Raw genomic sequence first — 11919 nt, forward strand, 5'->3', positions numbered from 1 at the left:
CCTTTTTTTTTTGGAGCAGGTAGAAGGATCACTGCTGAAAAGGCACCTGGTGACAGCACATTTTCATCCGAATCCTTGTCAGGGTAGGACTGAATCCTCCCTGTCRCACCAAAGGACGATGGAAGATGAGTGATATGTACTTCTGGCAATTGATCACTTGAGCAAGTGCCTATTTGAAAATAGATTCACATGTTCCAGGTATTTAAGTTGGTATGACCTGGGCATGGACAAAGAAAATCCAGAATGACAGGATAACGCCAGTTACATTGCTGACAGCAAGAGGTCAGGGCATAAGAGCTATCTGAGCCGTGAGTCAACACYCTCATCCCTGCTTGTCTGCCAGAGGAGTCTCCATGAACCCAAGGGCATCATAAAGGCATGASGACTGATGTATATGATTCCCTGGTCCCCCTTACGGCTTGATCCTGTGCTCTGACCTCAGTGGAAAGCAATCAGTGTTTGCATGAGGCTTAGGCCTGTGGGCAAAGGTCAGTCACTAACGTTTACAGTCCCAGGAAATAAATCTCCCGTGGATCTCCCTATAACATGTGGAAGGAGACAGATGCAGATCACCTAGATCACATTAGGAAGGCACTGCTGATGAGCTGCCCCTAGAGGAGCTATTACACCTGCGCTGATGGGTACCAAACCTCTCTGGCGCCAAACACCTTCAGTGTTGCACCTTCAGTGCACGGGCAGTGGTGGGGAGGCCAAACCCAGCAGCAGTGACAAAGATCTGTCATCACTGGCCTTGGAGTTCTTGTCTCATCTGGCCGTACTTAATCCCTCTTTTCAGGCATGTATCTGTTTAGACCGGAGCTGGGCAAAATGATTCAATGCCAACTTTGAATTTGGGTGTGTTGAGGTGTTGTGAAATTGGGTGGAACTGATCTGATTTTGGGGGGGGTTGTTTTTTCCAGGTGCCGCAGAAGGTTATTGAAATGTGAAGTATTTGCTTTCTGAATTTCCATAATGTTGTTGGGGRGGCAGTTTAATTATTGTCATTAAATATTATGCAAACATCAGTATGTTTCATTTTCAATTGAATTCAGCAGCTTAAGCAGTTTGTGGGTTTGTTCTTAGTTCTACCCTCCGTTGGAAAGCTGTGAATGTTTATCCCAAACAAGACAAGAAAGATTGTTTGGGGTTCTCTCAGGAAAAGCAAATATTCACTTTGTTTGCACAACTCTAGCCTTGACCTAAATAAAAGTTTATCCAATATGATGATCTCGTTTGCTTAATGAACTGGAAATAACTAGGAAAAAATGAGAGAATTGATAAGACTCAGTCTCACTTTGAAGGCTTTGCTGTTTTTTTTCATGATCTCATTATTTATTTTGATTAGAAGTCTTGTTTCAGAAGCAAGCATTTTTCTTTTGTCTTTAAAAGATCATAAAAGTATCTCCATATTGGAACAGTTGTGGTGGATGAAGCTTACAGGGATGTGCCCAAGCAGCATTAARTTGCAGTTGCATACCTTGACTATGCATTGCAAACACAGTACATACATAAAATTGTGAGATAGCTTTTAAATACTCATTTCCTTAAAGATGTTGACATAACATGATTAATGCCTTGCCAGTTTTTACATCACTGCTAACACTGAACTGTGCAGAGCAGAAAAGGTGTTTTCCAAAGTAGCACAGAGCAATGAAAAGGAGGAAGGGGATGAAGCAACCAAGTTTGTTCTTGCTCATGTCTTGTACAAAAGCATGTCTTGGCCTGGCCCCTTGTGATGCTGGACTCCAGCAGGCAGTTTCCTTGTCTAGCCCAGTGTTTGCTTTAGTTATAACCTGTATGAACCACTTCACACTAGTGCTTCATTCTGCAGCAGTAGCTCAACTTCCTATCTGCAATGAGACATAAACTGAGCAGCAATCGCAGCTGCTCAGTCAGATCAGGGTAGTGGTTAAAATCCTGCCAGCTGTGGAAAATATCGGTAACTGTCCTAGGTTTTGTCTTCATATGACTGACATTGTAAAGAAACAAAATGTCTGTTCTTTGGTCAAAATTTGAACTAATAACCCACTCTTCCTTCATTTCATCCCCTTCTTCAAGTCCATTGTGTCCTGAGATAGGACAAGGCACATGGCAGGAGGGAAGAAGGGGCAGGTTGTGATTTTAGGCTTTGGGGTGAATGACTGTGCCTCAGCTGAGCCATCAGTCAGGACAGATCTGCAAGGCACCATTGGTAGGAGACCCAGCCAATGCAGGGGCTGAGATGCTCTAAGGAGCACTAAAATACAGCTTTTAAACACACTTGAGTGCTCTTGATTAGTGTCTTGTTCAGCTATAGGCTCTGCCTTTGAGAGGCCTTAGCCTATGCTTTTTATATGGAATTAAGCCCCGCTTTGCTACAGCTGCTCCTCCTCTAGCAGGTGTGACTGTAGGCACCAGGGGCTGACTGTTGTGTTATTAAATGCTTTAACCTGCACTTACCCCAGGTTTTCCCTGAGTTAGCAGCTCTACCCTAGAGCTTTTACAGAAATTCAGTGTGCAAGAGCAATACAGTGTTTATAGGACTTAGATTTCTCTTCATGGTGTGCAGAAGAGGAGGCATGGTAAGGAACCAACCTCTTTAGCTGAGGGTTTATAGTGTTAGTGCATGAGGTTTCATCTTTTCCAGCTGTTATCAGCTCTATTCCTTGTCACTCTTAGACCAGACCGGGCCATCAGCTGGCTAGCAGGAAGGCAAACACATCCCTGGTGAGCAATGACCTGGTGTGCTGCTCTCTATGGGGTTTGACATAAATATTTGTGTTAATGTCTACATTCATCAGTAAGAGTTAGCTGAGGAGGGGCAGGTAGAAACAGAGGAAGAAAGCTGGGAGAATGCCAGGCTGCAAAGTCTCACAGTTCCTGGGCTACGTGTAGCATGGATGGAGACAGCCTGGAAAAGCCCTGGCGGGGCAGCCAGCAGTGTTTTGTCTGCGCGTTCCTGCCTTGATCCTGAGGACACTACCAGGCTCTCTGCGTGCAGCAGAGAAGTGTAGAAATGATTCTCACAGCTTCTGCCCTACGCACAGATGAGAGTTCTGGCTGAAGGGGAACCTATCACGTAGGGCCAAAGCTGATGCATCAGCCCCAAGAGATGTAACCTTGTGGTGGAAAAAAGGATCAAGAGTGTTTTTTTTTTTTTCTTTAAGAGGCAGTGTTAAGTTAAATGGTATTACTCATTCCTTTACCTGTGCAATCCCTTGATGCTTCACACCGTCAGAGCATTAATGAGGTGGCTTTTGCTTAACTGCTGCTGGGGGTTTTCTTGGTTTTCAGATTTCAAATGTTCTCTGATGTAAGGGTGACCCTGCAGGATTCCCCTGTTTAGTGAAGCAGTTAAGTGCTGACAACCTGAAATAATTTTTAATTGATGTGTGGGGATTTTTGAATTGCAGGTTTGTTTGAACACGCTATGTTTAGGATCAGGTCTTCGCTTGGTGTAAATTAGTTTGTGCAAGTGGAGCTCTATCAGGACTGACTGGCCATACACTGAACTAGCACAAGCTACGATTGTGCTAGCCAGTCCTAATTTTCTTTTTGAAGCATGACTTCAAAGCGTGGGGTTTAGGGAGTTCAACCTCCCTTGTCCCAGGGGGTCTTTTGAGTCAAAGAGAGAAAAACGCTCTAGGTAAAGGAAACTGTGACACTGGTGTGCTTGGATGTTAGCAAACAGAGGAAGGGAGAAACGAAAAAGCTCCTGAGCTGAAATATCTTTCTGGTGTAATAGTTATGTTATCCATACTGCTACAAGGACAGTGTTTTCTGAGAGAAATGCTACCTGCAAAGTATTGTTCTCCTTCCTTCCTCCTCCAGCCCCACAGTGGCAATAATGTTCTCATGTGCAATTAGCAGTTTAAAATGTCAGCTCTTCCTGTCCCTTGGAAGGAAGCATGCAATTTATTACCTTCAAGATGCAGCTGGCCAAAAGGGTTGGATTCACTTGTATCTGTCAAAGAAGGTAGAGAAATAGCACTCACTATCAAGCGAGTGCTGTGCTTGTTTGTGCCTCTGCCTGCCTCAGGTGGCCAGGACTGGCTTTCCCGCCCTTCGCAGGGGCTATGGCAGCCCTTGCCTCTAGGGTTTGGTGTGCAGGTGACAGCCTCCCTTCTCGATGGCCTGCACCGGATGGATTGGGAGGACCAGGTGGGAGATGCGGCTCCACAACCCGCTCAGCTTGTCAGAGTCCATGTGGTTGTAGGAGCTGGGAGTATTGGTGTCAGTGAACTTGGCCCAGAGGAAGTCACGGACTCTTTCCTCCACCTGCGAGAGGCTGATGTGGGTCTCCAGCATCTCCTCGTCCAGCAGCACAGTCAGCAGCAGGGCCACATCCTTGAAAGCAGCACTTTCATGGTCACAATATTTGTAAAAGATGAGGGTGGCCCCTGCCGGCAGCAACTCAAAGTGGTGTATCACTGCAGCACGGCCTCCAGCCTSGAAAGCGGAGCTAAGCTCCCTGTCCATCTCCAGCTTTGCCTGATCACTCTGGAGCCTGGATTTATCCGTGCCGTCAATCTGGACTGTGCTGGCATGCAAGGCGGCTGCGTAGGAGTCAGCCACGTAGGCGGTAAGGCACCGCAAGGTCCGTTTGCCCTCACGGGCAGCCGTGAAGATAACGATGGCTGGTTCTGTGTGGTGAGACGCATTGAGGTGCTTCTGCAGGAACTTGCGTCCCCGAAGCCATAGCTGGGGGCTCTGCCCTGGAAACCTGTCCTGCAGCTGGTTGAACTGGAACAGGAAAGCCTCCACTGTGGGGTTCACGGGGGCTTGCTGGGACTTGGAGGCCAGGATGCTAAAGCAGAGCATGATGATGAACAGTACGAAGATTATAAGCCCTGTTTAACCGAGGAGAGACCCAAGACAGGGAACAGAAGTCAGTTCAAGGCAGTCAGCAGTGGTAAGCTAGAAGAGAGCCATGAGGGCTCTCTTTCTTCTCCCCTACAACTGGAAGGTAGTTGATGTTGGTATGCTTCAGGGGCCCAGGACCTGCAGAGAAACCTCTTGCCTCATGTTGTGGGACCCACACATCAGCTTGGGAGCTATTGCTCCACAGATGGAGACAAGGTTACAGCTTTGGAGTCCCAGGGCATAATTCCTGAAGAAAGTACAGCTGATCACAAGCTCTCTTCCTCTCCCCACTCTTCTGTTTTCTTTAAGGTTTGTGACTATTTACAGCACCTGCCTCCATATACCGAGGTGGCTGATTCAGCAAAGGGATCGGGTTCACGGCCAGTCTCCTAGCTACGCTAGATGAACAAGGGCTACTGTGTCCTGTCCAGAAAAGGAGGACAGCAAGGTTCAGGCCACAACTGCTTGTTGCTCTCCACAGCAAGGTGGGATCTCTGTGCCCCAGAAGTAAGGGGGGCATGTCAATGCTATGGCTTCTTGACATCTTATGACACAGAGGGAGACTGGGGAGGAGAGGCCCATCAGCTTAGCCTCAGCCCTCCAAGGACATGTTAGTACTGCATACAAACTGGAGAGCTGCAGGGAAAACCCTGTACTATAAGGCTCCAAATGGGACTATTTTTAAGGGTATGGTTTGCTTTTTACTTGGAAGCTATTTCTCTAAAATCCTATGGACAGCAATTCCCACAAACCCTCAGAAAAGACTGAAGGGTCCTGAGAGAGAATAATAATTAAATGTGCTTCTTTACTTGTTCCTGGAGGGTCAGTGCCTTCTGGTCGATGAGTAACTCGCAAGGGAAGCTTCTGTTCCTCACCTGTCAGCAAGAAGAGCTTTTTAGTCTTCTCCGGCTTTGTGTTTTGGGTGGTGACATTCTGCAGGTGCGACTGAGCCTCTGGCTTTTGGGCTGTGTCTCCTACAGTAAGAGAAGGAAATTGCCACTCACTGCTGAGGGAACAGGCAAACTGGGCTGCCAGGAACTTCCAGCTGAGAGAGTTAGAAGGAGCAGTGATACTGCTTGGAGTATTGGCTCTTTCTGCTTTTTAAGCAGGAAAAAGAGGAAGAAACACGGAGCTCAGCATGCTTTCATGCCTTTCAAAGCAGGACAGCAAAGGGGAGAGAGAGAAGCAGGTTAATTTTGTGCTGAGAAGCAAATACCTTCTTTCCTGCTTGACTTTGGAAAACTGACAGCAGGTGCTAGAGATCTCCAGATAAAATTTTTCCATTGTTTCTACAAAATGTGGGCATGTGGAGAGTGGAGCAGCAGCAACGTGCAACCATAACTCACCTTCAGTCCCATGTCTCCTCCTTAGCATGCCATGGGATTCACTCTCTGGAATTTCTGGCTCTGTATGCTCTGCTGGCTCCTCGTGCAGGAGGGAGGCACTGGTGTTCTCCGCTGCCAAGAGGCTGCCGGTGACACCTTCTGTGGCAGTCAGACCTGAATGCCTCCTTTTACTGTCAGAGATCAGTGACTTGTCTATTGATAAATCMTCTTCCTCTGGTCTGTGGGAGCTTTCATGTAGCCTGCTTGTCTCCTCGTGCCCGCAGGTTTCCTGATGGACAGGGCTCTCTCCTTTGTTGTCTGTTTTCTCTTGGGCTAGCCTGGCTGTAGGGAATAAAATTCACAGATCTAAGCTCAGTTTCTTTCAGCACAAGAAACACAATCCTCCTTCCTGTTTTGCCTCCTCTCTCCTGGTAATCAGCATTTTGGAAGTACCACACAAACATACAGATGGGGAGAGGACTCACCTCCGTCCATGTCATCTTTTGCCTGGGATCTTTCTGAGATACCATCTCCTGTCTCCCCAGATTCTTCCAATGACRCTTGAATTTCCTGGAGGCCCTTCTCCACTGTAGAGCCAGCCAGCCTTGAGTCTGTCACCTCGTTGCTGTCAGCAGTTGGTGATTCACCCACCAAAGGATCTTTCTCCTCTGGTTTGCAGGAGGTGTCAGGCCAGCTGCCTGTCACTTGGTGCCCATGTGTTTCTGGAGGGGTCTCTTGGTGGGCAGGATGCTCTGCAATGCTCTCCACCTCATCCTGGGCTGGTCCAGCTGTTGGGATCAGAGTTCACAGCTCAACTATCCGTAAAGGAGTCGAGAAAAYCCACTTCTTTACCACCACACAGCAAAACTCCTAGTCTTTGCACTTCAGAAACATCTATCAAACAAACTACTAAGAAGAGAATTTACCATGACCAGCCATCATCACCAATGAATTTGTGCTGCCTCATGCTTTCAAAAAGGATTCAACCGGGTCTCCACACTTGTGACTGCAATAGTGGCCACGCAATGACAGACCACCTTTAGGGACGCACTCCTCTATCCACGCTACAACCTGTTCAGTGCTAGCAACTTGAAATGCTTTTAATGCACAAACCCCATTAACATTGTCCTATGATAGGGAGCAATTTCTTCATTAAGTGTTAGGATATGTTACCACATCTTCCACGGAAAGTTGTTTTCCTAGGCTGGTAAATCATAATGATGGATTTAAAGCATTTCTAAAGCTGTTKTTGGGTATTGGCCAGAATAGTTAATATCAGTGCAGTTTGAGCATCTGCCTGAAGAAAAATTAAATGTCAGCTCTGCTTGTGCTCTTCCTCTCTCTGTTCTGGAGCTGTTCTCCCAAACAATTACAATCAAGTGTTGTAGAAACAGCAAATCAAAAGCAAATATCAGAGCATAATTCAACGCAGAATTCTATTGAGGTTGAACATAAGTATTTGCAACATATTCTGAATCTTACAAAAGCAAACATATGCAGCTCAAATCTCTGACACTCTTTGTAAAAAGTTACTTTTGAATGATCCTAYGGATCAAACGCTTAAAATGACAGAAATGATCATGTTAAAATTGGAATAAAGATAGATAAAAATGGCAAGGAACTCCCCACTAYTTTGAAAACATGAAAATAGCTTGTTTCATGTCAGAACATGCTGTCCTTTGGAGCATGATTATTACATTCATTCTTGCTAATTATTATGGGAACATGTCAGAACTTTTAGGACAGGTCTCATCTGATTATAGCATCCAGGTATCACTGAAAGAGCCACATCTAGCAGTAATAACAAAGCACCAGGAGAAAGTAAGTACATGCTAGACAYTGAAATATGAAGAACCTGAGAAATATCCTGTTATTCAAGCTGGGCACAAACAGTGCTGCCTTGTCCTGCCTCCACAGGGAGGCTTCTCATCCATAAACGGTGGAAGAAGGGCTTGTTGTTGAAGCACCTGTAGATTTGTGGTTTCTGGGCTCTGCAGAGTTCGGATCCTTGCCTTGACCCAAGTTGTGYCTCTGTGAAATGTGTGCCCGCCTGCCAAGTATAAACCTATGAGACTCGCTCAGCTGGGAGTGTGCGTGTTATAAACTCAGAGCTGCCTCCCTCAGTGGGTCAATCTGAGATACTGGCATTCAACAGAGCCTCCTGGGCTGGTAACAGGAGGGAGTTGTTCCCTACCCCTGCCACCCRTCGTATGTAACCCTGCAGCGGGAGGTGCTCCACGGGATTGACCTCTCACTGGGTTGCTACCCCAGAGACTGTTTTCACCTCTATGCAACCAGCTCCCCAAAGTTGCCTCTCAGGAGGAAGCCCTGGGAGGCTGGGAAAAAACCTTTCCCATTCTGGAGCCCTAATCTCTGACTCTTTTGCACTACAATCCTGGTCATCAAGTCTAAGCACTTTGCTGCTGGGAATCCAAAACTGAAAGTAACTTCTTACTCCTTGTCCTTTTTAATTATTTTTTAAGGGAGGGGAGGGGGTAGCAGCATGCTTTTCTTGGCTTGGAAAAGAGAGAAGTTTTGATTCCCCCCTCCCCTTTCTTTTTTTCAGGTTTCCCTTTTCACTGTTGGAATTTTCTTGCAAAGAGTTTTTCCTAGTACAGGGAGTAGGTGTAGGATTCACTTACCTCCGCAGAGGTCCACACTTGAATTCTCTTCCATCTTCCTGCGGAGTCGTGGGCTCTGCACTGTTTTGTTTCACTTTCTGATTTGGTCATAAGGAGACCGGTCTCCTCGCTGCTGGCGTGAYGGAGCGAGTCCTACCCTGCGCGCAGGTGCCATCCCTTCTGGGGCCTCAGGAACTGCAAGGACACCCGCACCCACAGCAAAGCTGATAAGCACAAGCACAGAGGAGTGACTGAGCAGCAAAGCAGGCCGCTCCCTCCCCGGCYGCGCTTATCAGGCTGGTTGGGCGATGTGAAAATGGATGGACGTCCCCAGGCACATTTTTGATAACCCACAACCTGTAACTGAGCCCAAGCAACAGTAAATATCTCGCCTGCCCAGCAGGCTACCGACAGCCCAGAGTCTATGGGCGCTTTGCAGAGCTGCCTTGGGCCGAGCCGGTGCGCGGGGACACGGGTTTCTCACCCGGGCAGGCAGSCGCTGCCGGGCAGCGTTGCCTCCGCGCCTGGGGGCTGCTCCCCGCGGATTGAGACAGCCGGTACCTCGCGCAACGCAGCCGCGTCGACGCAGAGCGAAGCCCCGGCTCTGCTGTGATCGCGTTAGTGGTTAGTATTTAATATTAATTAATGGGAATTAATGAACTTGGAGCTGCAGGCTGACTCTCCTACTGCCTCCGCCTGCCCGATCAGCAGCCAGCAAGCGCAAGCAATAGGCAGTGGGTTAAACATGTGAGGAACTTTCCCCGCCAGGGACCGGATCCTGCAGATCCTGTGAAATACAAGATCTCAATATCCGATCTTTACAGCGGCCCTTCTAACAGAAAGGGGCACCTTCGGCCGCCCGATGCTGTCTCTACAACGGAGTTTTCCTGCTGGCTAAGAGACTGCGGTGTTACTGCTGCCGGGCTCTCGTCCCTCCCGCGCCCTCCCCACGCTGGGTCCCCGCTGTGACGCTCCCAGAAGAAGGAGTCGGAGGAGCAAAGTCGCTGGTGGAGTCGGCGCTTACCCGGGCGCGTTTGGAGCCGGTCCGGGCGGCGAAGCGGAGCAGGGGGCTCTAGGAGGCGGCTGGMGGCCCCGGGGCCCTGCGGCTGGCAGGGCAGCCCGCTCCCCGGCCCCGCACCCTTAACCCTCCGCTGTCAACGTGACAGTGAACTCTGCCCTTCCCGGTGCCCAGGCAGGCTGCTGGGAGCTGTAGTTTTCCTTCTCACCCTCCAAAGACGACTGGCTTCTCCGTAATGAGCAATAACCACATCAGCAAGGGCGTCGCTCTCCGGAGCGCTTTGGAGACTGTACGTTTTTTCTGGCTGCAGTTCCAATACTCYAGAGTTGCACGTAATTTCCTCCAGGCAAACCGAATGACTAGGTTTTTTCCATGTTAAGTAACAATGTTGCAGATTTAAATAAATCGCAGCAGGGAGAGAAATTGTTTGGAGAGAAGAGATGATTTAGGAAGCTGGCAGTGTTACAAAAAGCCCCAAATGTAGCCACTGACCCCCAGACTCTGGAAACGTCACCTTCTGCGAGCTCAGGGAGGTGGGGGACCGGTGTGCAGTAAAAGGCAGCGTGCTGAGCAGCAACCTGGAGGGGGACCAGGCGTGGGGACGCTCCCAGCACCTCCCTTGCAGCGTGCTCCGCCGAAGAGCCCAGAGCAAGCCTGWGTACTGCTCCCAGCCTCACTGGGGCAATGCCTTTTTAAAAGAAAAAACATATATATATATAATTGGCCTTGCTATATCCACACAGGTGACAGGTATGTTCTGCCCCCTACCACCCGATACCTTGCTGGGGGGCATTTGAAGGGGACCGGTGGCATGGAGCAGGGCACGCGGGGTGGGAAAGCACCCGGTGGGAGGAACAGCAACGCTGAGCCTGCAGCCCCCCTCTCAGCCCGTAGCCTTTTCACTAGCAGCCCAGGGTAGCCCAGTGGAATACAGCTGACATAAAGTACAGAGAAAGGCAGCCAAAACGGTGTCTGTATGGAGCGGAGACTGAACAGCTGGGACTCTTCAATTTGGAAAGCAGAGAGGTGATTTGATTGACGTGGAGTTGTTGTTTCCCAGATCCCTCAATAAGGGAAGGTGGGGCACTTGATAAAACAGGTAGGAGGCTGGGTTCAAGCGGGCAGAAAAAAAAAAAAACTTTTTAATGCCGTGTACAGAAAACTTATGGACTTTGTTGCTACAGAAGGCTGTGGAGGCGGAGTGTCAGCAGGTTCAGAAAAAGGATTGGGCTCATTCTTGGACAGCAGGTCTACCAGCAGATARGGCAGGGATGTACCTGCCAACAAGACATGCCATTTAGGCGGCACACACGAGCCTGGTGCCGCTCTGTGGTCATTCTCACGCTTCTCCAGCACCCCAAAGGGTTTGCTGCAGGTGTTAAAGCCAAAAGGAGGTTAACTGTGCCATTGGGTCTGCCAGACGGCCTGCTTCCTTTCCCCAAAGCTTCCATGACCTGTCCCCCATCCTGTGCCTGCTTTTGTGTCTGTCCCTCAACCTACTGTAATTGTTCAGCTATGAGACAGACGTGCATGTCTGTGCACCATGCTACAGAGATGTAAGTGTGCGTGTGTGTATCAACACTCACGCTGGTCATATCAGAAAAGCAGCATTTTATGATAAGATGTGTGCATGGGCGCAGGATTATCCCGGTTTTATGACAGAAACAAATCTGGTCACATGACATGGGAAGGCCCAGAATACTTCCAAGATAGATGTTGATTCGGGCTGGATAGGGAACAGACGGGCTTCTCCACGGTCAGTACTGATCTCCTGCTCTCGTCCCTCCTGTAGCAGCAGCAAGACTGCACCTGCTCTCCAGCAACGAGGAAAGCAGCAGCTTCCCCGGCGAATCGCAGAGCCACGCCGCCGACAGCGGCCGGGGGGACACAGTCCACCCCCTCCGGGGCGGACCCCGCGAGCTCTTCCATCACGGCCACCCTCCCGCAGGCTGCGGCGGAGGCCCGCAGCTCCGGGCAGGGTGCCCGCTCCCCGCGGCCCATCTGCGGAGCGCCCTGGTGGCTCCGCAGCTGCCGGGCGGGCGGTGCCAGGAGCGGGCTGCAACTCCCGACCCGCGACCAGCTACGGCAAAGCCGCCGCGCAGCGCAGCGACCC

At 49.4% G+C, this 11919-nt stretch overlaps 1 protein-coding gene across 4 annotated transcripts; it reads right to left on the bottom strand.

Annotated features, from left to right (window-relative positions):
• Positions 1-1294: 1294 nt before the first annotated feature.
• Positions 1295-10093, bottom strand: TOR1AIP2 (torsin 1A interacting protein 2). Of its 4 annotated transcripts, none has more exons than XM_085300962.1 (6): positions 9813-10093; positions 8810-8983; positions 6653-6955; positions 6189-6509; positions 5652-5717; positions 1295-4829 (listed from the first exon to the last, which is right to left on the bottom strand). In XM_085300962.1, exons 2-6 carry the CDS (start codon positions 8841-8843, stop codon positions 4072-4074), a joined length of 1482 nt encoding a protein of 493 aa, XP_085157088.1. In that variant the 5' UTR covers positions 8844-8983; positions 9813-10093; the 3' UTR covers positions 1295-4071. The 4 variants fall into 4 exon arrangements, with proteins under 4 accessions (XP_085157088.1, XP_085157085.1, XP_085157087.1 ...); XM_085300959.1 differs by having other exon boundaries at positions 5652-5816; XM_085300961.1 differs by lacking the exon at positions 5652-5717 and adding an exon at positions 5718-5816 and having other exon boundaries at positions 9813-10092.
• Positions 10094-11919: the final 1826 nt, after the last annotated feature.

Source organism: Rhea americana, unplaced genomic scaffold, assembly GCF_003343005.1.
Source record: "Rhea americana isolate MKP2758 unplaced genomic scaffold, rheAme1 scaffold_17, whole genome shotgun sequence".
Taxonomy (NCBI): domain Eukaryota; kingdom Metazoa; phylum Chordata; class Aves; order Rheiformes; family Rheidae; genus Rhea; species Rhea americana.